The sequence below is a fragment of the Ochlerotatus camptorhynchus genome, unplaced genomic scaffold, assembly GCF_037179485.1.
Source record: "Ochlerotatus camptorhynchus isolate MF236.1 unplaced genomic scaffold, CSIRO-AGI_Acam_v1.1 ptg000041l, whole genome shotgun sequence".
Lineage (NCBI taxonomy): Eukaryota > Metazoa > Arthropoda > Insecta > Diptera > Culicidae > Ochlerotatus > Ochlerotatus camptorhynchus.
In genome coordinates, this window is record NW_027040532.1 from 2,019,274 (window position 1) to 2,045,887 (window position 26,614).

The window sequence follows — 26,614 nt, forward strand, 5'->3', positions numbered from 1 at the left end:
AAGGTTTTGACCAAAGATTCTATTATGGTTGAAAGAACTGATCATGGAACAGGTCACATAGCCAAGGAGAAATCCATTAAATGACGTAGCAGATGTGTGGCCAATTTTAAACTAACCTCTCCCCCTTAGCGTTTGCAGCTAATAAGCCTAATAAATCCTCCCTCAAATGCTACGTCATTTATGCATGTTCCCTAAAAGTATTGCGAGATTTACCTTGAATATTTTACAGCTTTCAAAAAATTCAACATTGTAATAAGCGACTCGGTAAGCGATAGAAAAATTCTTTTCAACTGGCAGTGATTCGTGACAGTAGATAATGCAATGTTTGCTATGATTATAATGAAGATCATGAAGCATTACGAGACCAGACGTTTCTGATCAATGAGCTGGATTACCGAGGTGAAGCAATCACTCACACAACCACTGTACGATACACGCAAGTACACGCAAGTAGTGACGTCACTACTTGCGTTTACGTTGATTTTTTGGTTTACTAATACAACCCTATTTCACGATCTGCGCCACCTCTCTCTGTACCTCATTGGTTTCTGATCACCTGATTTTCAAATTCATTTATGACATTTGGCAAGAGCCAGTAAACTAACGACTGTCAATATCATCCTAGATATCATGAATATTCTGTATGACAAACTGGCTCCTGGTATTTCGTAAAATGGACTATTTTTATTCCAGCTTCCACACTGAGCTCCACACTGTGACCCGTGCATTAAAGAATGGCAACCTGCATGGTTTTTAAAATACGCCCTCCACCTAGCCCTCCACTGTAGTTTTTTACGAGTTTTGACAATGCTTTTATAAAGCTGAAAATTCTAGATAGAGCTGGAATTAGGGCGTAACAGCCTTTGTAAACAATGATTTCTCTCGTTGATTTCTCAGAATTCAAGGCACGCCTACACAAACCAACATATCCATCGGGGAGGAGAAGTCTTCCTCTACTCGATGGTGATGTCGATTTGGCTTCCGAGAAATCATCGAGAGAAGTCATTGCTTACAAAAGCTGTTACGCCCTAATTCCAGCTCTATCTAGATTTTTTGTATGCCCTAATTCCAGCGTAATTGCTTTTGTAAACAAACACATAATTTGCCGATTTCTCGCGAATTAAAGCTCAGAATAAAAAATTAACAACACAAACAGGTAGAGAAATGGTTTCTCTATCATTTGGTGTAGTTTGTTTGCAAGATTGTTCTTTTACTCACGAGAAATCGGCGATTGACGTGTTTGTTTACAAAAGCAATTACGCCCAAATTTCAAAGTTCTCCGGTATTGTTAAATGAAAAGGATAAATTCTTTCAAAAAGTAATATGTTTCGAATAAGCGTACTTTTTAAACACCAACTGACAGCATTTTCCAATAAGAAAGTCCTAAAAAATGTATTTTTTGCATTATTGTTATTTTGAAGTGTATAGCTGGTGCTAGCTGTTGATAGCATCTACCGTGTATCGATTTAACAAATCAAAACCCGATAAACAAATTTAATCTTACTTGATCTGATAAAATTGCAGGTAAGGTCCAGGAAACAACAGTTACTAGTAGTTTACCATTGCGTTATAGCTATTTCATTTCCTAGCGAAAAGCAGTAAATGAAGCCGACTGCCAGAGTGTCTCCAACATCCGGATCGAGAAACGACTACACTCAATACAACATGAACTCGGGTCGTTCCAATAATACTAATTACAATAACTCCGGATCTGGTTCTTCGAATCTCCCATACTACATGTACAATTCATCTACCAGCGGGGGAAATAATTCGTCGAACTTCAACTACAACTATTCCGCCAGTAGATCCTACTCGGCCAACAATAATAATCCGTCAAACTCCTACGAATACGAATCGCAGTTGCAATCTGCATTAAACTTTCAGTACAATCCCATTATCTCATCGGACACGAGCTCGCACGTCCCATTTTCATATGCTAACAATGAATCTAACAGCGGCAAGAGGAAGAACCGCGGATATCAACCATGGGTCAAACGTGATTCGCTGCAGCGACCGGCTCCTTACGCGGGTCACCGTGGAATGACCCTGATGCAGAAGATGGGTTGGAATCCGGGCCAGGGTCTCGGTCGATGCGAAAATGGTGAATTGGAGCCATCGTTTCCAGATATCAAAATGAACAAACGGGGACTACATGTTGGGCAGAAGGAGCTGAAGGTTCCGGTCAGCGTAAAATCGGAAGGCGGCCAAAAGCTACAGATGGCATCGATCAAGCTAGTCACCGAGGGCAAAAATCCAGTTTCGATTCTGGAAGAATATTGCAGCAAGCGCAAGCTGGAAGCTCCCAAGTACGAAGCAGTAGTTGATGAAGGACCGGTCCATGCCAAGAACTTTGTGTTTAAGGTGTCGGTTGACGGAGTTGACTACACGGCTGACAAGGGAAGCAACGTGAAAAAAATTGCTCGGCTGGAGGCGGCCAAAAAGTGTTTGGTGGAGTTGGGCATTTTATCCAAGGAATAAGCTGTAAAGCTTTAAATTTTGTTTGTGATTAATGGATAATTTGCATCAAATTACTCGATAAATTTTCATGTTATCCCGTATTATATGATAATAAATGAACTACCCTTATGTGTGGCCCAAATTTAATGTTTTTTTTTTTTACTTTTGAGTTACATCTTTTTTTGTGTGTACAATGTAAATTTTGAGGGCCCCTACCTAATCGTTACAAGCACATATTTAAGCACACGTTTTTCGGTTTTATTGTGCCTTCGCCAGGCGCTCGGAGACATCCTTCCAGTTGACGACATCCCAAATGGCATCGACGTAGTTTGGTCGCAGGTTCTTGTACTGCAAGTAGTAAGCATGTTCCCAAACGTCGATTCCGAAAAGTGGAACCAAGCCTATAAATATTAAAAAAAAAATCACATTACCTATAATAGGTTTCCAAGCGACATTCAAATCTTTCTTACCAGTAGTGGCTTCCAGTGGGTCTTGGTTTGGACAGGCAGCAACCTGCAGAGATTTCGTCTTCTTATTATAACCCAACCAAGCCCAACCGGAACCTTGGACTGCAACGGCAGCGGCCTTCATTTCCTTCTTGAAGTTTTCCAAACCTTGCAAGTCCCGATCCAGCAGCTTCTTCAGCTCAGCCGACGGATCCGAGCGTTCCGGTGAAAGATTCTTCCAGAAGATCGAATGATTAATGTGACCACCGCCGTTGAACTTGATCGCACCGCCCAGCTGGATAATCTTCGAAGTATCATTCTTGGCCACGGCCTCCTTCAGTTGATCTTCAGCGGCGTTCAAGTTCGTGACGTAGGCATTGTGATGTTTTTGGTGGTGAACCTTGAAGAAACAATAGCCCCCTTTAATAGAATCAATTTGAAAAGCTTTGTGTCGTCAACCAAAGTCTAACCTCCATGATTTCACGGCAGATGACCGGCTCCAAAGCGCCAAAGTCGTACGGCAAATCCGGCAGGGTGTGCTTGCTGCGGCATCCCAACACGGCCGGAACATTTCTACAAAGTAAAAGTAAATAAACATTTTAATCAATCCCCGAATGGTACATATAGACGCAACTGATGGGTATTTATAATCGCTCAAACCGTTTACATAACATTCGGCGATAATGGTTTATCAGGCAGCATATTGGAGGAAAGTCGACATCTTTCTTACCTGGCAGTTCCCAAAACAGCGCTGCGTAGAGCCAACATATTCAACTGCACGATTTATCGATCTGCAATGGAAAGGAGATACTTTTAAACTGTATTTTTAGAAATAAAAATTCTGCATTATTTGTAATATGCACCTGAACAACAGAAATCCAATGTCTGTGCACGATGAGCACAAGCTTCTCACTAACTGTTCTGCCGGTTAGTCGAACGTCAGCTGGATGTCTAATTAGAATAATGATTGGCTGCGTTCTGGTTATAGATTTGAAAAGACTGTGAGTGTTATCGTTAGGGGTGTCCGTGTATTCATTTCGATTTGGTTCTAACTAGGAATACTCAGATGGGCGGAGAATTTAAATTATCTTGCAACCCTTGCTTCACATGACTTTTATTTTTGATTCGATTTACGTGCAAAATAATAATTCAGTGCATCGCAAGATTTTGCACAATTCTTGGTGCCATTAATTAACCAACTAAGATCAATTAATCAATAGAGCGGTGCCGGTGGTGTAGTGGTAAGCGTGATTACCTCTCACCCCAGCAGGCCTGGCTTCAATCATAGAGGTAACTCTAAGACCACTGGGTCCCGAAGAAAATCATTATTATTTTTGGCTCACTCAGTACCAGAACAACGGTCCCAAGCAGTCCCAAGCTATTTCACTCACCCCTGCATGTTCTGCATGAATCCACACACCCCTGATGTTATCTGTCAAACTTTCATAGCGAATCAAAACAAACATAGTGTAGTAATAGAATTTCAACTAGAATAGGGTACGTTAATCGTTTGCTTGGGACCAATAGGCTACTAAAGTGGTGAGCCAATTTAAAATCGTTAGTTTCGTATTGATTGTTGGTATTACTGTATTTGAATGGTACTTGCCAATAATTTCCTGCCTAACTTTTCCGTTAACGATGTTTTTAATTGAACTAGATTGTTGTAAATCAAAAGTATTCTTGATCGTATCTCTTAGAATATTGTCAGTTTGAAAAAAAGTTTGAATTTGAAACTCAATAGAGCTAATTACTACATAACTTTTACTAGTTTCGATACTTAAATCCTCAATTTGAAGTCGGCATTCAGACTCTAGTGTTGATGCTTCATCAATTCTAACTAAAGAAGGCATTTCAAATAGTTTTTTCTCTTCTAGGTATTTGAAAACTTTATAGTCTGTATTGATAAAATCGAATCCGCTTTCTAATTTATTCAGGTAGGTATTTAGCTCGTATTCCGTTTGTGGATCATCGATATTTAAAGGAAGGTTTCTTATTTTGCTTACTGTCTGAGAATTCAATTTACCAATGTTTTTTTGAATATCCACAACATTTTCTCTTGTCAAGTTAGTTTTACTGTGAAGATAAAGCGTTAAATTTACTGACTGATCATCTATTTCTAATAAATTTTCTTTGAAGCTTGTAGTGGTGGACTGGAAAATCGATGGGTTCGTAGAATTAGTTGATGTTCCCTCCACAGAAATCTCAACATGCATGTTGTCGATCTCAGCATGAGTGTTGTCAATCCTTGGTGCTCTGATATGTTGCTGGCAACTTTTTAAACGTTTACCATGCGTGTATATGTGGCGTTTGAAAGTGGTCCAATTAGATGCTATTTGAATACACCCTCGATAACTACATTGATATCGGTAGTCTCGTGGAATCTTGTGATGATTTGTTAGGTGATCTATGTAGGCACTTGACGATTCAGCAATGGATTCGCAACCGTTAATCATGCAGCTGAACATGATGAAGCTAATTAACTTCGTGCAGCTCAGCGACCAGTTTCAAAACCAGTGCATAGTTTGCTAGATCTGGAATTTCGTAAATATAGGTACAGATGAAATTCCATACGAGGCGTGTAATTCGTGAAAATTCAGCACCGAACACTAGCGTCGTTTTGACAAGTACGTCTATAGCTCTCGCAACTGAGTCCAATTAATACGCCAGATCTTTAAATACAACGTAGTATTTCCCTTTCAATGTTGCAGCAGACGATCCAACGAAGACAAGTCGTGGTACAGGTGTGAATCCCAACTCTGCATACTTTGAGTTGATTTCGTCCACCTTATGTGGGATCTCGTGTGGGATATCCTCTTCTGTTTCCACGAATACAACTATATCTTCCTGTCCGAACAATGCCGTTGGTTTGAAATCCTTCGTCACTTTAGAAGGAGGCAACAAGTTTTTAAGTAATATGATCACTGCGCATATTTGAGAATCTGAAAAATAAAACAAATATTAGAAGGTCAGAAATTTGCGCCATTATTATTAACTAGAATTTGTTTTAGTTTTTGAGCAGATCTAAGCTGAATTTTCGAATAATTTCCACTTCACAGTGAATACAGATCACCGATGTAGGTAGAATTTCACTGGGTTTTTGAACAGCTTAACAAGTCGGTAGAATATTCAAATGACCGTTAAAAGTGAGAAATCAATCAAATTGACAAATTAAATTTTTGTCATTAAAAGACATTAACTGAATAAAATTTGTACATGTTCGGAACAAATGTATGATTTTTTTGAAAACTTCACTGATTTTTTAGCTTTATAGAAAAAATAAACAGTTATTGAATATTACATCCAAACAGCTGCACAGAGGTCATTCCGCTTGTTGTGTAATATTACGTTGTACGTAATACATCGATTTTGCGAACAAAATCACATCCAGAGATATAATAATGCATCTATTTTTTTGCTATTACTTACTTATTTCATACATCAGCTTGAATACCGTTGATCGATATTACATTTTTTTTTGCTGTGTTTTACCGAACAGTTCTGATTCATATTCCGGAAACTAAAGACATGTGCTGCCGAAAACGGACTCTAAATTAACGGAAACACATAATTTTATGTAATTTCTTCGATACGCTGTTTAGTTATCCATTATTAGGCTAGCTATTATGATATTTTAATGTATAAATAAAAACTTATGAATAAAAATAGTTTTTTAACTAGGTTTTGGTAGTCCAAAAATTACCAATCAACAAAGGCCTGGATTAGTGTGTTCAGTTTTTGTACATGACTGTAGACATAACCTCTTCAAAATGTAATAAAAAATCACTGAAATCTAAACCATAAGTATTGAGAGAATTATATAGTAATCGAGTACAAAAAACTCAGGGGAGTACAATACCTCCAAAAGTTTAAAAGCTATTAATTGTCACATACCTCTACTTTTACTTATTTCCTAAACTACTATTCCTCTCCTTGTTAATCTGCTAAATGCTATTGGTCTGCCTGCGTTTTCTTTTTAAAGTTCAAGACTAAATAAGAAGATTTATTCTACAACTTTAAAGGTTAGTTGCCTCCCTAAGCGGACCCCCCGCATCCTAATTCTTTTGTTAATCTACTTAATGTCATTAGACTTTCTGAAGTTTCTTATTTAAGTTCATTTGATGATTATGATATCTCATTAGTCTAATTTAATAAATTATTAAAAGCTCTAATTCACCTAATCAATCATAACCCATGCTCTATTAAGTACCTGCACTTGTGCTTGTAATCTAAAATTAAACGTGTTTCAAGTACTTTTGATTTAAGCCTATACCTATTTATTATATCTTAGTTCGACCCACGTAACACCTTCATGTGACTAAAATGCTTCATTTTGAAGTTAGTTTCCAAGCTGATTTTTTAAATTATATAGGGTATATGCTCCAACTATGTTCACACGCTTCCACTATGTCACATCACAAAATTATGTATGGGTAAGTCACAATAGAAGCACACCACAGTGGAAATCTCGAGCCATAGTTCAAACACTTATCCCAAATCAAAATGAAGCACATATAAGATTAGTTACAATACCATTACAAAAATGATGTTTAACATTGTTTCCTGAGTAATACTTCAATGAAAACAACAATGAAAGCTTGTCACGCAAATAGAAGGAGCACCGTTGGGCACTTTCTGAAATATTTCAATAGTATAATTCCCTTGCAAACCCAAATAAATCTGTCTGCGTAAAAATAAATAAAATAAGAGTGATTTGTGTGTGTGTGTACAATCTAACCCCCACTGTCCGGCAGTGTTATTATGGAAGAAAACTGCTTTTTATTACCCTTAAATTAAAGCAGGTTTAGTCCGGGAGTTAGAAGGTGTTAGCTCTATTGCAGCTCCAGTGACCCATTTCAGAATGCCTGGTAATTCACGACCACTCCGAGGTCACTTTTACTTACAATAAGCCCCGCATGTTCACTCTACCTTTATCAAATGGATAATGGTATCACAAACACACTTCCAGATTCAAAAAATATTATTTCCAAATCTGGCACGTATATAGTTTTGAAATTTTTTCAACTGTATTAAATCGATTTGAATGGACATTTCTTATCAATTTTGTTTCGAATACCTCTTGATTCATCTGCTGGCAGCACTTACTGGCCCTTACCGGCGACCAACTCATCTGCCCGCAAATGCAACAACGACTAAATCTCAAAGCTCTCCGAACGTCCCCTCGAAAATGCAATCGAGATATGTATAAGAGCAATCTTCAACTGGAACGTACTCACCAAATCAATACATCCGGGAGCAAATTCCCGATGCTTATTTTTCTCTCGCAAACCTGTCGTCGTCGAACGGCACAAAAGGAAACTCGGTGAGCAATTTTGTGACACGGAATTTTCACTGAACATAAACCGCGAATTCACGAATTTCACCACACCCAACTGCGAAAATCGTTCAGAAGCACTTTTGGTACAATTTCGATCAATTTCTTTCGAAAACCCAACAAAAAAAGTTACAAGCGAGCCAACATCAACACCGATTGTGCCGAGCTCTTTCACGTACCTTGCAGCGCGTAAATAAACTGAAATTCATAAAATAAGAGTGATTTGCGGCAAAACCCGCCAGTATCGTACCCAACGTCAGTGCCTATACGTAAGCGTACTACGACGCGTCTCTCAATTAAAGGAGTAACAAGTGTGATACTATCACTGCTAGACTAGATCTTTGGTTCTCTCATGCAGTGGTTTATCAGAGAGGGGAAGCTTAGTAATCCCCATTGCCTGCCCATGACGCCATTCTATCGCGGCATGAGCCAGCAACGCCGACCATAAACCTACCGTCTCCAACACTCCACTATAAAGCATGAAATTAAGCCCGCCCACCAACAACAAGGTGCAAAAACTAGCCAAGGGGAGGGTAACAATATAAATTATTGTTAAGACAATAATTTTCGTCTTATTGTTTCATTGTTTTTTAATGTATTTTTGTTGTTATTTTTTTCGGGAAGTGGCACCGTACTATCAGTAGTTGCACAGAGAACAGACGTTGAGGCTCGAACTAAATTTCTGTAAAAACTTGTGTAAAGATTCCTATTCGACATAAGGGCCACTAACGGTGACTTCCCTACTTAAAAACCCTCTTTGACAACATGATGGCGCTGGCGTTGCTCAACTTACATTAGACACTAAGTGCTGGTAGCGCCAAGTGGTAGTTTTCATCCGAAAATTTATCGATACTAGCGTCAAATTGGTCGAAAGTGGAAAATTTATAGAGGAAATCAGGAGATGCTAGCGCTACGTAACGGCGACGTTTCCACTTAACTTTACACAAGTTTCTGACCGAGCTTGGATGTCTGTTATCTGTGGTAGTTGTGAGATCAAAACTGACAGCATACTGTGATCCATTGATTTGATATTAGACGATAGTCGAACATCCCTAATTGCATTGACATTTATGATCAGGGTGGCCAGACCTACCGATTTATCGGTAGTCCTACCGATTTTCGGGATCCCTACCGATTCACAGACGAAGGGTTAAAAACTACCGATTTTTCACTTTTCCTACCGAGAATCACAGATTTTTTGTAATCTTGAAAAATGTTCAATACCAATGTTTTGTTTTCCGTGTAGTCAGAACTAGCATTAGAATTATAAATATTGATTTCGACTAGTTTAAAGCAGAATAACTAAAGGACAGAATATTTTTCTGAAGCAGAGTCCCCCCCCCCCGCTCACAAAGGTTTCAAGTATCGGGAAAACCTTCTTAAGATGGCCTACCGATAACTACCGATAAACGTTTTGAGAAGCTACCGATAATGAAAAAAAATATCTGGCCACCCTGTTTATGATTATTTTTTGTCAACAAGCGCAGTCCAGCACAAAAAGAAAACATACAAAGCACATTAGAAAAAAATATTATTTTTTAAATCTTTTTCGTGTTGTGTGAATTGTAATAACTTGTGTTGTTGTGATCGATTAGAATTCATTAAGTTTTAAATATAAATCTGTGTGGAATTTACTACTGTGGGTACAATGAACTTCCAGGTAGACACTGACGCGTCCAGACTGTGTCGAGTTTGCGTGAAGAATGCCGTGGGCAAAAATATGGAATACATCTACAAATCGCCGGACCCGGTTCGGCCAAGTCTGCACACGATGCTAAGTGCAATCTGTGCATCGGTATTCGACAGTGAAGAAATCCACGAACAGGTGGCAAGGGAATCATTTGGAATGCCCAAGGTCGTATGCTTTAATTGTAAGCTAAAAATTTTAGCAGCATATGAACTACATGAGACTTGCATCGAAAGCGATCGCAAGCTATGGGAGATGATTATTATTCAGCGAGAATTGATGGAAGACGACGTTGCAATTCCATGTCCCGAAACGGCTGAAGATAAACCTCAAACTGAGGACGGCGGTACCTCTGGATCGACTGAATCAACCAAAGTAGATCCAACCAACGACTATCTGAAAGTAACGGGAAGAATCTACCCCATCGGTGCCCCAATTCGAAAATGCGAACTGTGTGATGCCACCTTCAAGACGAAAAAGACAATCCAAAAGCATATGAAAACCAATCATGCAAATTCGATCAAACCCTGCCAGGAATGCGACGACGTATTTTTCAGCTATAACCAACTGGAAGATCATCGACTGTTCCATCGGACGGGTAAAAAGCACTCGTGTGAAGTATGCAAGAAGCGGTTTTCGACTTCTACGGGTCTCCGGCTTCATGCCCGTAACCATGTCAATTATACCCCGTTCAAGTGCGATCAGTGCGATCAAACATTTCCATGTTCCGCTGCGTTACAGGTGCATGTGGTAAAGCATACCGGTCAGCGCAATGTGATCTGCGAACAGTGTCCGATGCGATTCTACTCGAAGAGCAGCCTGAAAAAGCACATGCAGACACACACCAGGGAGCGGAATTTTGCCTGCGATATCTGTGGGTCGCGGTTTACTTCGCAATACTCGTTAGTTAGTCACACGGCAAAGCACACGGGTATGGCAGAGAATATATTTTGGGAGTTTCCGTTGATGTTGTAACCTACTTGCTTATTTTAGGAGAGCGTCCATATGGTTGTACTGAATGTTCCATGAGGTAAGTAGCAGTATCTAGTCTAGTTTGAAATAAATGCACTTTGCTTTACATAAATCGACATACTTTTAGAGAAAAAAAAAATGCAAATAACCCAAATTTGAATAATTCAGAAACAAAACTTCAGAACTTCCGTTATACGCATAAGTTTCCCATGCAATCCTTATGGACCATGGGACACTTACTAGTATAACGGCAGAGAGGCCCACACCTGAATCAGAATAGAAGATGCTTTCGTCTCCACCTCCACCCCAAGTATGTTTGATGAACACTCTCTAATAGTTGCTACCTACTTCGACAGGTTCTTCGGATCCGGCCATCTGAAGCGGCACATGCGAACCCACACTGGCGAAAAACCGTACAAGTGCAACTATTGCGACCGTGCCTTTGCTCAGAGTAACGATCTGGTTAAACACAGCCGGAACCATCTGGGTGATAAGCCATACAAGTGCGAGCTTTGCAAGGATTCATTTAGGTTGTTAACGGATCTTCGCAATCACTACAAGGTGCACTTTAAACCGGGCAACCGGGGTGCAAACGAGCTCCTGGACAAGCTGAATGAAAAATACGCCAAGGCGAAAGTTATGAATCATTTCACCATTGTTAATGCTCTGGGCAGACGATTCGAAGAGGAAAAACAGCAGCAGCAGCAAAATCAGGGCGAGTGCGAGGATAAGGTTGAGGGTGATACTAATGAAGAGGGCGAACCAGATGCGGAAATGGAAGATGGAGAGAAGAAAGAAGAAGCAGAAGAAGGCGAGCAAAAGGAACAGGATAAGATAGCTGATGGGCAGAAGAAAGAAGAAGCAGAAGAAGACGATCAAAAAGAACAGGATAAGATAGCTGATGGAAAAGAAGGTGACTGTTAAAAGTATTTGTTTTTCAGTGTTTGTCGTGTTAGGAGCGGATTTTGTATTATGGAAAATAATTACTCATTTAAATATGTGCACTTCTTAAATGATGACGGACTCCCTGACACAGCAGCATCTGCAGCATTATACTCAGTAACGCTGGTAGATCACGTTTTCGTGGTGCGTTACTGGTATAAGATCTAGCACATCGAACTCTGGCTGTACGCTCTTCTTGTTGACGGTTATGAATCTCGGTTTTGATTGGATTGGATTGGATACAAGAAAACGTTCTGGACAGGGTTCTGCTGCATAATCAAATATCAGTATCATCGCTTGTTTTTGTCACTAAGAAGATCTATTTTGATTGGTAAAAAGGCGCATATTTGTGGAGGTTCCAGAACTTTTCAAATGGTACGGAGCATCACAACTGAATGAGGAATCATGTAAGACCTATTTTGATTGATGAGAGGCCGCGTCTTTGAAAAGGTCCCAGAACGCTTCGAATCATGCGGAACATCACAATGAATTAGGCTTCTTGTGAAAAGTGCATCTATGATTTAACTGCATCGAAGAGGAATACCTCATTATTTTTCTAGTAAAGAGGTACTACGACATGCACTAAATATTTCTCACTATAAAACATTGTCGTACAACAGTACGCTGAAAAGATGGCGGTAGTGTGTAAACGTAAATCTCAAGGGAAATGACTACACGCACCACAGGTGGCGATACTACCAACTACGATACTTTTAAATTAATCGTTAAATGTTTGTTGTCTGTGCTTGTATGGCCAATTCAGGGCCAAAATTTGTATTATTGGGATTCTATTCTTTGTAACAATTTTAAGGTTGGAGAGATGTAGGACGCGAGTCAGCAACCGAGCGACATAGAGAATTCGCTGACTTCCAAAATTAACGACGAGCGATGCGATGTAAGTAGTTCTCACCGGACGACCGACGTGACCATCGTACGATGCGGGGCAAACAGTTTGGATGGCTTGCAGAAAGAGCTAAGTGTATTTTTATCGATTGGAAAAATTTAATTCAGTCTTACACTGAACTAACGAGAAACGTAAATTTCACCTGAAAAATCAGGTAACCTTTCAAAAATAGGAATACAATAAGAATTACATGCTGCACATAAATATCAATGACATGATAATAAATTCCACTAGATTGACTGATGGAGTTCAAGTGTCATACTGGTAAATGTTAAGTGAAGTTCATGTAAATTTTAAGTGACCTCATAGTGTGAAAAATGTCTTTGTGTATTTTTTTGTTCAAAATGGCGGCAGATGAAAATATTTGAAAATGCTAATTTCAAATAACAGACTGTAGTGGTAATTTTTATACGATAGATGGAGTAGATGAAAGCATAGAGTTGATAGTTCCGTTAGAGTACGGCAGTGTGAAGATTGTATATAGATATTAGACAAGCGAGCTAGGACAACTTTTAAGGAAGGTACAAATCGGTTTTTTCATCTCTCTTTTTACCAAACTCCCCCTTTGGAGAGGGATGGTGAGGGGTGTCCCCCCCGCCACCACTGGCAAAAAGAAAGGGGGAGTTTGGTAAAGAGAGATGAAAAAAACCGATTTGTACCTTCCTTAAAAGTTGTCCTAGCTCGCTTGTCTAATATCTATATACAACCTTCACACTGCCGTACTCTAACGGAACTATCAACTCTATGCTTTCATCTACTCCATCTATCGTATAAAAATTACCACTACAGTCTGTTATTTGAAATTAGCATCTTCAACTATCTCCTTCTTTTTTTTACATATCTTTAAAAAGCTTAAACTCTATTCTATCGACTGCTTCAAACAGAACTATGTTTCGTCAACTCTGTGCAAATGAGCAGTTCGTGAGCAGAACTGTGTATGCCAAGCATGCCGATGAATGGCTTGGATGCATGAGTGCTTGATAGTGTCTGAGTTGAGGGCTAGAACTACACTTGCGGAGTCCGTTTGAGGGAGTCGTAGCAGCATTAAAAGCAGAGACCGCTTCTGCCGAGAATATAGTGTACTGGTCTGAAAGTCGATGAAGTACGCACATTTGGGGGGTCCGTGATGCCGATGCCAACCCCTTCACGGGAAACCGATCCATCGGAGTAACGGATGCAGTGGTTACAGTATCTGGTTTTCTGGAGTTGATCTCACAAGTGCCGTAGAGTTGGATCATGCCTTGAACTTAATGATAATGGGCCCGGGCAGGTTCCAATCTCTGACTCCACACCTATGTATGCTAGACACCGGGGGGAGCTCCAGATTGGCGATGGTTGAAAGGAGTTGTTTGGCCTCGGTAAGCATGAGCATGATTGACCGCCCACGGTTGCTACTCTGTTATTGCCAGACCAGCTGTAATTACACAGAGAACCAATAGACGATGCATGGGACTAGCAATCATCCTCAATGTGTTAAAACTGGTGATCTCAAACTAAGCAATACCAGCGCTGGACGCGCCCGAACACAGGTCAAGAAAGGAAGGGGAAGGATTGTGTTGACGTGACACTCGCTTTGATGGAAGCCGAGAACACCTCTGCACTTCCACGAGAAATCACTGGGATATTGGGTAATTGGGTTGGGTTTGCAGCAGGGTTCGTTTTGGTAAACGATAAGCTGAACTGATGTCCTAACAATCACATAACGCGTAGGAGCTTGGGATTGAACCCACGGTCTTCAATACATTTGCCACTAGGCAGACGAGCTCCCTTTTTATCATCGAGTTGCTGTTATTACCATGTAGTCATGCTAACAAATAAAACGATTGACGAATCTTGAATGTGGATGGGCTTGAAATTAGACTCATGATGTTCTACTCAGTAAGCAAAACCGGTTGCTCTAAGGCCACCAAGCCCCTCATATCACATTATAGCGTTACTCAAGTTTTTGTAACTATTCAAACCCGGCACCGACGACAACGAAAAGTTTTACAAAATACACGATAAATAAGCGATCTTACCATACATTTTTAATATGAAAGGACCTGGGGCCGCGTTTTTCTGCTTAGTAAGCAAGCCACTGCAATCGACGATCATTGAAATCCTAAAACTAAAAGCTACGAAAGAGTACCCACCCAACAAACAATTTTAGCTGCAGATAAGCTTATACAGTCAAAATTTGCCTTATGCAGCTAATTTTTGTCTGTATAAGCTAAGCTGCAGCTAAAATTGTTTGTTGGGCAGACAACCAGATTGCACGTATATTCAAAGTTGTTTTCGTGATATACAAACAAACAATTCGTATAGAATGCAAAGAAATGGCTTATACGTACAAAAGTGGAGGCCATATATGTGCATATTTTCATTTAATTTTAAACGAGTTGATTTAACATCATATACGTTTTAATATGTAATAACAAATTCATTTTGAAAAGTCTTACGATGTAATCCGATTTAATTTGTGATACAGTACGACGGAAAAATGAGTCATCGCATATAGGTTGGAAATTTGCATTCTATACGATTTAACTTAAACATAATGCGAGGTATGCCATTCTTATATGCGATTTTGACTTAAACTGTAGCAATTTACAATACTGTCTGTACATTGTTATACGACTTCTGGTTGTCCTTGGGCCTTCATTAAGATCCACTTTGACGCGACGTTCAATATTTCGATTTTCTCTTTACGCATGGTTCAGGCAATCATAACAAGCTATGACCGACGTGACGATTGTTTAAGACCAGGTTAAACAAGCTATTCAAATGAAATTACGTTCTAGAATTTCACTTGGCATGTAATGAACAACAGAAATACGCGATAGTTCATATTTTTAGCGGTTGATGGTTAATTTTAAATATACTAACGGTACTGCCTACGGCGATTACGACGGCGCCTACGACAACGACAACAGTGAATTTGTAACTTACTATTTGTCTGGGATATAACGCCTTTGCCCGGCACCTCCACTGGTTCTTCATGTCCGCTATCTGTCACTGTTTGCAAAAATACCTAATAGCAATTACCTTTGTTGTAATACTTCCTGCATTGCCATGGTCATCTGGGAGGAGGGTCGCATCTAGGAATCGGTGGGCAATTTTGTGATACGGATTTCCACAATCAACCGGGTATGTACGAATTTCACCACACCCAACTGCAAAACACTGAAAGGAGTTGTTTGGCCTCGGTAAAGAGGAAAACTCCTTCATCTGAGCCAGCTGTCTACTCCTCGAAGCCAATTGATCGGTTGCAGATGGTCTGAGTAACTAGAAGGTTGAATGGTAGTACTCCACTTTCCACGCAAGCTGCAATTGCAGGTGTGGATGGTAGTAGGCCGGATGAGATACGGATGGCTTGATGGTATGTAGAGGCTAGTTTTGTAATAAGTTGTTCGCGAGCGAGACAGGTAACTTCGATTCCATTAAAGGAAACGTGATTCCAAAATTACTCTAGCAACTCGAAGCCGAATGGGCCGGTTACTGTCTGGGTGTCGACCCGCGATGGATCGTAGCAGATTAAGACGTGTCTTGCAGGCGTTCTTGACTTCGTCGAAGTGGGCAGAAAAGGTCAAATATCGGTCAATTCGAACTCCGAGGATACAGGCTGACCTCCTGATGGGAATAGCTGTACCATTGATACAGACGGGAGTGTAAAGATGATGGTGAGAGCAGATGTGCACCAGTGTGCATTTTTCGGCTGAGAGTTGGAAGCCAGTCAGTGACGTCCACAGGGAGACTGCCCTTGTGGCAGCGCCCATCTTTCTATGTAGTGCCTTTATGGTTTTGTGAGTGATCACGAGGATAATGTCATCAGCGTACACAAAGATGTAAATTTCCTTAGAGCAACCGTAACGGTCGTTGTCGCGGTTATCAATTTACTCGCCGTAGTTCGTACCGGTAGTGAGCATTTTGACATTTCTACGAATAGCAACATTTCTCCCGCGCTGCTAAATTTGGTACCGCGCTTCTCACCGAAAAGCCGACTGCTATTTTAGTTACTCGTATGGCAACCCCCGATACGGTAGCTGCGCTATGATGAGGGCTGCTAAAATGAGTTTAGCAGCGTACCGTTACGGTTGCTCTTAGGAAGGTTAACGAAAACCCCATTTATACAAATTAGTGACCGCGATAACCGAACCCTGTGGTACGCCAGTCTCCTCTCGGAATGTTGCGAAACGGTGGTTTCCCAGAAGTACCTGAAAGGTGCGGTTTGCCAAGAGATTCTTCACGAAATGCATCAGGTGCCCGCCAAGGCCCCAATCAGCCATTTATCAGATGACATCTGACATCCAAGCTCCAATAAAAGCTTTTGCTATGTCTAAAGCTGATAGTTCGACGTGGTGTCCACCCGACGCTCTACCCAAGAATAAATCTTACTGCACAGTTCCTACTCCATAAATTTCACCCTTTCTTCTGTGGTATTATTGGAACTGGCATTCTAAAAGTCCTCAAGGGCCTCAACTAAGGGACAGGCATTTCAAGAAGACTTTGGCATGCAAAAATGTCAGAGAAAAAAATCGTTTTGATGAATAATCAAGATTGCAAAAATTGCCTGGAGAATGCGTTTGCAGCATTGCACTTATTAACGACAGAGAAAGGCGATGAAGAGAATCGATCGAAGCAGATAGGACCTTTTAAAATGTTCTTCTAGATATAGCAGAACCATATGGAACATGGGACAGTTATGCCATCTACCGGCAGTAGCAACAATTAGATATCGAAAGTGGACAACAGGACGACCAGATAGGTACCAATAGTTAGTTATGAGTAAAGAAGCTACCGTTGACTAATTTATTATCACATTAGACTGGACATTTCTCGTACTTTCTATGAGTCAAAAAGTAGTCTACTATTAGGACTGCACATTAACTTAGTTTATTGAGGAGACATACAAGTTCTCAAGTTCGACGTTAGTACCCGCTGTGTAATAGAAGTAATTCCACCACTGTTCACGCATACATACAGCGAAAGGATAACTTACTGAAAAGGTACAAATAAAACACGTTCCACCCTGTTCCACCTACCTTCTAAGACTGCAAAATACCCAGCTGCTGTAGGCAGAACTTGGCCGCCGTTGCCTTGGCCTCCTTCTTCGTATTGTTCGCAATGGCCGGTTGATACTCCAGACCGTTGACGATCACCTTGAACACAAAGTTCTTCGCATGGCCGGGACCACTTTCGTGCACCAGATCGTACCGCGGTGGCATCCATTTGCGCTTGCTCGAGTACTCCCCCAGAATCGAAACCGGGTGCTTGCCGTCGGTGTTGATCTTGACGTTGGTAAATCGTGCCCGGCGTCCGCTGTGCTGCTGTTGAATCTGGAATTGAACCTGCCGTTGGTGATCCTCGGCGCTGGCCACCAGACCTCGTTTGTCCAGTTTCACGTCCAGCAGCAGAGGTTCGAGCGATCCGTTCTTTTCCTTTCCGAGACCTTCACCGGGAATCCAACCCATCTTTTGCAGTAGATGCATTCCCATCCCACCGGTAACGGGAGCGGTATGCTTCATGGAGTCTCGCTTGGCCCACGGTTGGTACCCTTCGGCAAGTTCACGAGGTGTGAGACATTGGACGCCAGTTGAACCAAAGAACTGCCCGGGAGTGAATTTCGACGAAGCCCAAGCAGACATGTCCTTCTGGGTGTTGTAGAGCAGCTTGATTGCTTCGGCATCGGCCGGGTTATCCTGCAGCTTGCGCATGGCGTTCAGACGATTAGAGATGATGGTGGAAACGTCCAGTTTATTCGCTTCTGGATTGGTCGGAAATACAAGGGGGGTATCAACTGCTGGTACTCCCACAGGAGTTGTACACGGAGGTGGGGCCTCGATTGCTAGAAGAGCAACAGGAGCGACCGAAACAACAGGTGCCGGAACTGGAGCGACAGGTGGTACAATAGATGGACCGGGTAGCGGTACATCCGAAGGAAGGACCTGTGGTCCGGGTGGGGGATTAACTGGCGTGTACGCAGGTTGCTGTTGCGTTGATGATGCGACAAACGTAGCAGAGGTTGGTAGAAACTTAGGAAGAGGTTTTTCCGGACGAACTACTGCTACTGGAGCAGCTGGTTTCGGTTCTACTGGCATCCAATCACTTTCCATCTTCTTGTGCTGAGCACCAGATGAAACAGGAAATTGCAACATCAAAGCTTTTGATTGCTCGGCCGTTTTCGGTTGCAATGGAACGGAATTCTTGATATTCATCACAATCGGACCAGGATCCTTTATCTGGAAAGGATGGTGGAAGGCTTTCGATCCCCCTTCCGCATCGTGATCACTGTCATCGGATGATACACTCGACAGTTCGTTCAAGTTTTCCTTATCCGAAATCTTCTTACAGTACTCAGTCAATTCTTCAATACTCTTGCCACTGGTTTTCATCTTCATGATCAGCATCTCCTTAGATTCCTTATCCAATCCTTGAGCACCTGGTAGTGTTCCTTTTTTAAGCATCGTTATCGCATTCTTCCTTGCAATCTCTAACAACTTCTGCTTATCAAATTGCGGCGAACGAGATCTCGATTTGGATCTAGTCTTATGATGTCTATCCCTCTCCTCACTTCGCCTTCGCTTCCGATCTCTGTAGTGTTCTTCCTCCTTATAGCTTGCGTAGAACGAGTTGTACTTCTTTTGATAAAAGTCATAATACCGGCCCTGCCGGTACGGTTCTTCATCGGACAAAGAAACTTCCGAATCCGATCGCCTTTTTCTCAGCTCTCTCGAATCCGACCGATCCGGACGTCGGTCTCTTTCCCTATCTTTCTCCCGCGTTTTCTCTTTCTCTCTTTCGCGTTCCTTTTCCTTTTCCCTGGAAGCAGCTTCCTTAAAAACGGCACTGTCCTTCAGACTTTTGATTTGAATCTTATTTCTCGATTTGGGGTCTTCTTTCTCGCGCTCATTTTCGCGAATCCGATCCCGCTCTCGCTCCCTCTCTTTTTCTCGTTCCCGTTCCCGTTCCCAGTCTCGTTCCCGTTCTTTTTCATATGAGAAATCTCTATAGGAACGATCTTCCTTCTCTTGTTTAATCCGCACATGATAGTCGTCCCGCGAGCTGCAAAAATAATCAAATATTAGTTTCCATGAAGTAATCAACCATCAAACACGGGTTGATCCTACTTGTGACGAGGATGATGCAAATCCTTGGGCTCCCTGGAATCTCTACCGTCCCGCGAGTAGTACCTATTTTCTTTCGGTTCCTTCTTAACCACCACCACCGAGGACATCTCCGTCTTAACGGGCACCTTTTCCACTTTCTCCTTAAGCTTGTCCTTCGCCTTATGTTTCTTGTGCTTCTCCTTGTCTTTTTCTTTATCCTTATCCTTCTCTTTCTTTATCTTTTTCACCTTTTTCTTTATCTCTCCTTCCTCGGCCGTATCCGAAGCCGAAGAGGATTCCCCTTCACTGCCACCTTTTTTCTTCTTTTTGGACTTTTTCTTGTGTTTCTTCTTCTTCTTTTTCTTCTCATTGCCTTCGTTGGAATCGTCCTCTACGATTTCCGGTGGGGCCGCATTGAACACCTTGAACAGTTCCGTCAATATCTCGTTGGACGATTTGATCGGTTCGACAGATTTGGTTTCCTTTTCTGTTTCATCAGCGTGAGCCGCTTCTGCTGCGGTTGCTGTCGGTGCCGTTTTAGTCGTCGTTGTTGACGAAAATATGTTTGACAAGTTCAAATCAATGGACAGTTTGTCTACGGTTTCGGACTTGCTTGAATCCTCATAGCTGGTCGTTTTCTCCTGCTTGATTTTGATGTTCAGCGGGAACATTTCGGCCGTGGTCATCGAGGTCGAACTTGTGGTGGTGGTGGCGCTGGAAGCTTTTTCTTCCTTTGGGTCCTCGCTTTCATTCATCTGAAGGCAAACATATTTCCAATATAAGGAATATGATAGAATAAGTACGATTTACTCACTTTTAGCACAAAATGATGGATTTTAAAGTATAATTTCAATCAAACTTGCAAACATTGTACGGCATTTGCTGCATTTTCTTCTAGAACTTCTCATCTGTCAAACGAACAAATTTGTTATGCTGTAAGTTTTGAGAATTCGGTATTTCTGATGTGCCCAAGAAGTTGTAAAGTTGTGCCCAAAAACGTACACATTGAATCGTAATTCCGGATTGATTCGTTACACGGTAACCGCAAAATACCCAATAATGACTACAAAGTAAGCATTTTCGAGGGAAACTGGGACTACCCAATAAATGCGTAAAATTTTACCCATTTATGAGTAATTACAACTACAAAAACAAGTAGTAAGTATTCATTTTTGAATAACAAATACTCATAAATGGGTAATCTGTTTACTCATTTAATGGGTAGTCCCAGTCTCCCTCGAAAATGCTTACTTTGTAGTCATTATTGGGTATTTTGCGGTTACCGTGTAAGGGCGTATACGGAAAGACGAAACAACTCAAAATTAAGTCTTTTGTACTCATCTTGACAGCTAAGTGCAACCAGTCAAAATTGAGTTCATTGCGAAGTATCCAATTTTGAGTATTTTGCGAAAACTTCGTGTTGTGTGAAATGTAACTGTTTCATGAAGAGCGAATGTTGGATAAAAAGTATTTAAAATCGAGTATTGATTTAGAAAATATTGAATAAAAATTGGATGGTTAATTTTGTTCTTCAATGTTTATATTGACCATTACAAATCAGTTATAGTAGTTCTATTTTTGATTTTTTATAAACACTAATAGAACTTAAAATTATTAAAACAAAATCTTGGTGAGAATAGTACCAGTACTCCCTGTTGCTGCATATTTCACACTTCTTTGCTGCAAACTCGATGTCCTTTCTATGTTCCGATAAATCCAATAGGACGTTGGAATTTAGCTTGCATCAGTCGGGGAACCAGTCCAGTGTTAGAATCTAGAATGAATTTAACTATAAATGTTTGTACTGCAAAATTCAATCAACTATCCACCTACTCTTAGCTCTCTTAGCATGTGAGATGCTCCCAATCTTCAGCAATCCTTCGCCGATCACGCTGGCAAATGTGTTCGGAATAATTAACGCGAATACTGGACTAGCTACGCATGCCCAAGTACACGGGAAACTGACATCTTCAGATCCGGACACCATCTATATCTCTTGAGATCCTAGAAATTAAAAATTTCAATACATGTATACATTTTTTTTTAACTTTCCATATGGGAGATGTAAACCTACCACATTTAATAGCCCGTTATTAAGTTAATCAAATTTTTTCGAACAACATTCACTAAATTAAATTGTCGGTTTTTTGCTTTCGCCAGGCGACAAAAAACGCAAAATGCATATGGCGCACGCTGCGATTTTTCATCCAAAACCAAGTGCAATCGCAACACTTGATTTCGGATACTTTCATAGTGAAGAAAACAAAACAACTCAAAATCGAGATAAAAATTTCGCAAAAATATGAACTCTCTCAAGACTACTGTTTGAGTACAATTAACGAAGCGTAAGAGTTATCGTTGTACTTCAAGATTAAGTTTAAAGTAATCATCAATGAGAACAAAATTGTACGCAAAACAGTAGTGATAGAGAAGTACTTATTTTTAAGTACACTCAAAAAATATTCAAATCTAAATAGTATAAAAGCTACGCTAAATCGCAACTCTCCTGACCGACGCATAGGTCGGTATAAAGAGAGAGAATACGAACTTAGTATAAAAATCGTTTATATATGGTATAGTATAATTTGGGATTATTGGTTGAATGTATAATGTTGGAATATTCGGGCGAATGTATTTAGATGCTGTCAGTTCTTATCAGTGGTATTTTTCATGGACATAGAATAAAATATTAATAAAAGTCAAATTAATTTTATTAGCCAAGACAAAACGAACTTCATATCACCAATCCAGAACCAGCAAGCAGCATTTTTTTGAACCAATTGCATCATAGTCGTGCATCGGCCTCAGGGGTAAATGATTTCCGCAGCGGCCATCAACGGTATATGATTTCCTTCCAGTGGTTCCAACAGAACAGGTTCACAGTTTCGTCTGTTATGGTTGAGGGAACAATTGATGAGCACTTTCAACTCGACATTCAAATTTACCTGCCCTGGATTTAGAAGTGGAATGAATGTGTGAATGGTTTTATTTGTTTAGGTTACTTACTGGTGCTACTTTAATTTTCACTGATTTTAGTTCGCTGGGATAAATCTCTTTCCTTAATTAATAAGCTCCGGAATACGTTATTGCCTCTGGAGTTTTGTCATCAGACAGTCACTAGTAACTGCTGCACACAATCCGTTATCTGTCGATTGATGATGCCGTTATCGAGTATCCGGTGATTGATAATGGTGATAAGCTATTTGCGTTTGTTGAACGTTCCGTTTTTCGGAAGCAAAAAAACATTCCTTTTGAAGTGGATTTTTAAAATATACAGATGTGTTTGCCTGTAAAGATTTAGATGAAATATAAAGTGGCCTTGGTTTTTTTAGGTAGGGTTAGATAAAAAGAAATACCTTTCACCAGAATGCGTTGGTTCAGACGCAGTTCAATGTATGCTCTGTCGTCGAGATCAGTAAACGACCTCTCATCAAGTCTCCACGAACAACCTGACGAGAACCTCTTCGATGATCCTAAAGCACACAACATTCTAGCCGTCGGAAGAAATCCACAGTGGGATCGGTGTTCCCCAGTAACAATTGTGACTGATGATCCAAACACGAGCATCAACGGTCTTTTAGTCGGGTGATTTCTCCGAATTCCAATCACTCAGCACTTTCCGCACGCGAGGGGATTGATGGACTCATCACTTCGAATTATTTTCCACTGCTTTGCTGTCAGCGATATATATACTGAATGAATTTTTCACCGGTATTCAGACTTAGTATAATTTTGAAAAAATATATATTTGAATCAATGTATATATAGTGATTAATCATAAAATGTATAAATTTTAATTATTCTTAGATTAATAATATTTTTGAGTGTACTTTTCATCTCGATTTTGAGTTATTTCGACAGTGAGCATGCATAAGGGCCTATACGCGATGATCGATTCTCTTCATCGATTTTCTCTTTTGTTAATAACTCGCTAGATTTAACGTTTCTCGGTACGTTTGCTATTGCTTTTGATAGCTAATACAACTTGTTACAGCTCTGCATTGAACAAATTCTAGAAAATTGTTTCGCTTAGCTGTAGCAATGCAAAGAGAAATTCGATGAAGAGAATCGATCATCGCGTATACGCCCTTATGAATGCTCACTGTCGATTTCATCTTTCCGTGTACACGGTAAGAAAAAAGTTCCCAACAGATGATGTTTGGGACTAACATTCATCTTCAATGTGTAAGGACTGGAGATCTAATATTTAGCAATACCAGCGCCGGCCGTGTCCGAATGCAGGTCAACTCGAGGGGGACGACTCTATCTACGATGCAGAAAAGATTGTGTTTCACTGTGGCTAGCTGCATGCACGCTGAGTAGATATAAGGAAGATTTATGTCGATTTTGAAGATTTTCTGCAAAAAGATGAAGCACGATGCAAGTAGATGCGAGAAATGAAAGATGATTTTTCGAAGATTGATTCGCTAGTGTGAGATTTTTTGAGCATCTGGAATTGAGATTTAGATGTGTCGCCCCCTCGGGTCAACTAGGGAATGGGAAGGAATGTGTTGACGTGGTACTCGCTGTGAAGGAAACCGAGAAATCCTCTGCGCTTCCACGAGAAATCACTGGGATGTTGGATGTGGGGAAAGGTTACACGCACACGCAGGGATCATTTTTTGGTAGAGCGATTATATTACACAAACACACACACACACACACACACACACACACACACACACACACACACACACACACACACACACACACACACACACACACACACACACACACACACACACACACACACACACACACACACACACACACACACACACGCGCGCGCGCACTCATCCAATTTCTATTTTTAGATCAGTACCCACACTAAGGTAAGTGATGCGATCGGTGTTAAAGAAGAATTTGTTTTCATTAAAATCTAGTGGGTATAGAATAAGGCAAAGTGAAAAATTGCAAGGAAGGGGACGGGCCTGGGATCAGTAAGCAGAAACGGTAACCACTGAGCTACCGAGCCTCGTCATAATGAACAAATCTATTACAATAAAAATTGTTGTTACATTAAATATTGGTGTGTTTTTATTGTGGTTCACGAACAATAAAAATAAATCTGATTGAAGCATGCAGAGAGGGTCAGCAACACTACCAATGTAATAGAGATAGGCGCTGCTCGTATGGCTCTGGCTTTGACAGTTCGTTTGGCTCAAAACCAGCCAGTCCGCGTCCACTCATCTCTTATCCTAGACCCTCTCTAAAGCTGGGTTAAGATGGTTCAATTCAGCGTTCAACTCACTTGAACGTTTGAACTGCGAAATGAACGTCCAGAAATCTGACCGATATCAGACTTGCTCTATTCGTTGCCAAGTAAATTGAACGCCTACGACCAGATCGGTTTGAGTTGAATTCAACTCACCTGCCTCATCTAAATCCCGCTTAATGCAGACCTTTTCCGTGCAGTCAATAATCATACAATATAATAATAAAAATTCCATCACTTGAAGATGTCAGGAAGGAACTCTCAGGTGGAAGCATATTTCATGGGCGATTCTCTCCAGTAGAATGCATTAACTTATCAACGACGCTCAACCACCAAGGAGACGTGACCTAGAGAGATCGAGTGCAGGGGAGTTGGCCTCCATTTCTCACAAGTTCCGGATCGAATCTCAATCCATAACCATTAAAAAAAGGACTCACCCGTAACAGACATACCACCCCCTTCCCTTCCCAGGGCGATGTTTTATTTATTCGATTTATTTTTAAAGTCGATAGAGTAGATCTGTCAAGCCAACACATTCACTCTAAAGTACACTGTTATTTTTTTTAATCAATAAATTCGCCAACCAACAGTAAAATAACAATAATATATAATGTTATTGAAAAAAAATATATATTGGGAAATCAGGAAAATTTCATTGTTAAGATACTTAACAACCCCCCTTTTTTATTGCAAATTTTCCATGTACCATGAAATTTACTGTTTTGTACAACATAAATCAAGGTAAATTTATTGAAGCCGTAACAACATTAATCATTGTTAAGACAATAATTTTCGTCATATTGTTACATTGTTTTTTAATGTATTTTTGTTGTTATTTTTTTTCGGTATGCTATAAGTAAACTGTACCGACAATATTAAAAGTTAATCCAAGTTGGAGCTGAGTTTCCCACTGTTAGCGTGATTAACAGCAATTTTCCGTGTAGCATTGACAGTTGTGCCCATTTTTTGCATCGTCTTCAAAGCGACAGCATAACAAATTTTGTAAACACCCAACTGACAGCACATTTTGGTTTGCGTTTTCCACCACGGGAAAATGATAACAGAGCAGATTCGCAGCCAGTGTCAGAAGAGCACAGAAGAGCAAAGTGGGTGAGTGTGTGTGGAGAAGGCAAGCAGGAGAGATAGAAAAATCGAATTTTCCCAATACTGTAGCGCCCCGTTTGAGCCAGTGTTTTCACTCCCGAATCAGGACATTTTTGCCTGCTATCCAGTGTCGTTGGTTGAAGAGGAATTTCTTGGTGCTTGGTGAATATTGTGTGAATCATCGGTAGTGATAAGTGGTGTCCTCGGGAAGATTCCAAGCTGTGAACCGTGCTCTATAAAGTAACTAGTTCTCAAGGACTTCCGTTTCAAGGTAGGTAGGTGGACAATATGTTTGCAATACAGTTTTTCTGTGGGGAGAATCCACCCTTGCGACAAATTTTTGCATTTGGACGTTTGGTGCAAATTTGGGTATGAACCTTATAAATAATGTAGGGCTTCAAACAAAAATCTTGGTAACGTTCAGTGAAGATCTATTTTTGCGTTTATGATTCAGCGCAATTAGCCTTTCA

General features: G+C 40.6%; 5 protein-coding genes across 6 annotated transcripts in view; 3 read left to right on the forward strand and 2 right to left on the reverse strand.

Moving 5' to 3' along the window:
• Positions 1-1,437: 1,437 nt before the first annotated feature.
• Positions 1,438-2,481, forward strand: LOC135713511 (protein Son-like). The gene is made up of 2 exons (XM_065236643.1): positions 1,438-1,524; positions 1,590-2,481. Exon 2 carries the CDS (start codon positions 1,603-1,605, stop codon positions 2,476-2,478), a length of 876 nt encoding a protein of 291 aa, XP_065092715.1. The 5' UTR covers positions 1,438-1,524; positions 1,590-1,602; the 3' UTR covers positions 2,479-2,481.
• An 18-nt stretch (positions 2,482-2,499) lies between these two features.
• Positions 2,500-3,795, reverse strand: LOC135713519 (superoxide dismutase [Mn], mitochondrial-like). 2 transcript variants are annotated; one of them, XM_065236653.1, is made up of 5 exons: positions 3,767-3,795; positions 3,634-3,694; positions 3,374-3,476; positions 2,928-3,303; positions 2,500-2,858 (listed from the first exon to the last, which is right to left on the reverse strand). In XM_065236653.1, the coding sequence occupies exons 2-5, from the start codon at positions 3,669-3,671 to the stop codon at positions 2,716-2,718; spliced, it is 660 nt and encodes a 219-aa protein (XP_065092725.1). In that variant the 5' UTR covers positions 3,672-3,694; positions 3,767-3,795; the 3' UTR covers positions 2,500-2,715. The 2 variants fall into 2 exon arrangements, with proteins under 2 accessions (XP_065092725.1, XP_065092728.1); XM_065236656.1 differs by lacking the exon at positions 3,767-3,795 and having other exon boundaries at positions 3,634-3,711.
• A 5,951-nt stretch (positions 3,796-9,746) lies between these two features.
• LOC135713502 (zinc finger protein ZFP2-like) lies at positions 9,747-11,845 on the forward strand. Its single transcript, XM_065236636.1, has 3 exons — positions 9,747-10,853; positions 10,916-10,952; positions 11,251-11,845. Exons 1-3 carry the CDS (start codon positions 9,884-9,886, stop codon positions 11,816-11,818), a joined length of 1,575 nt encoding a protein of 524 aa, XP_065092708.1. The 5' UTR covers positions 9,747-9,883; the 3' UTR covers positions 11,819-11,845.
• Positions 11,846-17,602: 5,757 nt separating this feature from the next.
• On the reverse strand, positions 17,603-20,724 carry LOC135713434 (protein Son-like). Its single transcript, XM_065236549.1, has 3 exons — positions 20,640-20,724; positions 19,847-20,580; positions 17,603-19,781 (listed from the first exon to the last, which is right to left on the reverse strand). Exons 2-3 carry the CDS (start codon positions 20,578-20,580, stop codon positions 17,765-17,767), a joined length of 2,751 nt encoding a protein of 916 aa, XP_065092621.1. The 5' UTR covers positions 20,640-20,724; the 3' UTR covers positions 17,603-17,764.
• A 5,405-nt stretch (positions 20,725-26,129) lies between these two features.
• The window catches only part of unc-104 (kinesin family member unc-104), a 167,008-nt gene continuing 166,523 nt past the window's right edge, over positions 26,130-26,614 (forward strand). The window contains exon 1 of the mRNA XM_065236750.1: positions 26,130-26,415. The gene's annotated coding sequence lies outside the window, so the exon portion shown is untranslated. The remainder of the gene's footprint in view (positions 26,416-26,614) is intronic.

Coding starts and splice junctions, on each gene's coding strand:
- LOC135713434 (XM_065236549.1), bottom strand. CDS start 20,580: ATGAATGAAAGCGAGGACCCAAAGGAAGAAAAAGCTTCCAGCGCCACC. Junction 19,782..19,846: donor TTGCATCATCCTCGTCACAA/GTAGGATCAACC, acceptor TTATTTTTGCAG/CTCGCGGGACGACTATCATG.
- LOC135713511 (XM_065236643.1), top strand. CDS start 1,603: ATGAAGCCGACTGCCAGAGTGTCTCCAACATCCGGATCGAGAAACGAC.
- LOC135713519 (XM_065236653.1), bottom strand. CDS start 3,671: ATGTTGGCTCTACGCAGCGCTGTTTTGGGAACTGCCAG. Junction 3,477..3,633: donor GCTGTTTTGGGAACTGCCAG/GTAAGAAAGATG, acceptor TTTACTTTGTAG/AAATGTTCCGGCCGTGTTGG. Junction 2,859..2,927: donor CCCACTGGAAGCCACTACTG/GTAAGAAAGATT, acceptor TAATATTTATAG/GCTTGGTTCCACTTTTCGGA.
- LOC135713502 (XM_065236636.1), top strand. CDS start 9,884: ATGAACTTCCAGGTAGACACTGACGCGTCCAGACTGTGTCGAGTTTGC. Junction 10,854..10,915: donor TCACACGGCAAAGCACACGG/GTATGGCAGAGA, acceptor TGCTTATTTTAG/GAGAGCGTCCATATGGTTGT. Junction 10,953..11,250: donor TGTACTGAATGTTCCATGAG/GTAAGTAGCAGT, acceptor CTACTTCGACAG/GTTCTTCGGATCCGGCCATC.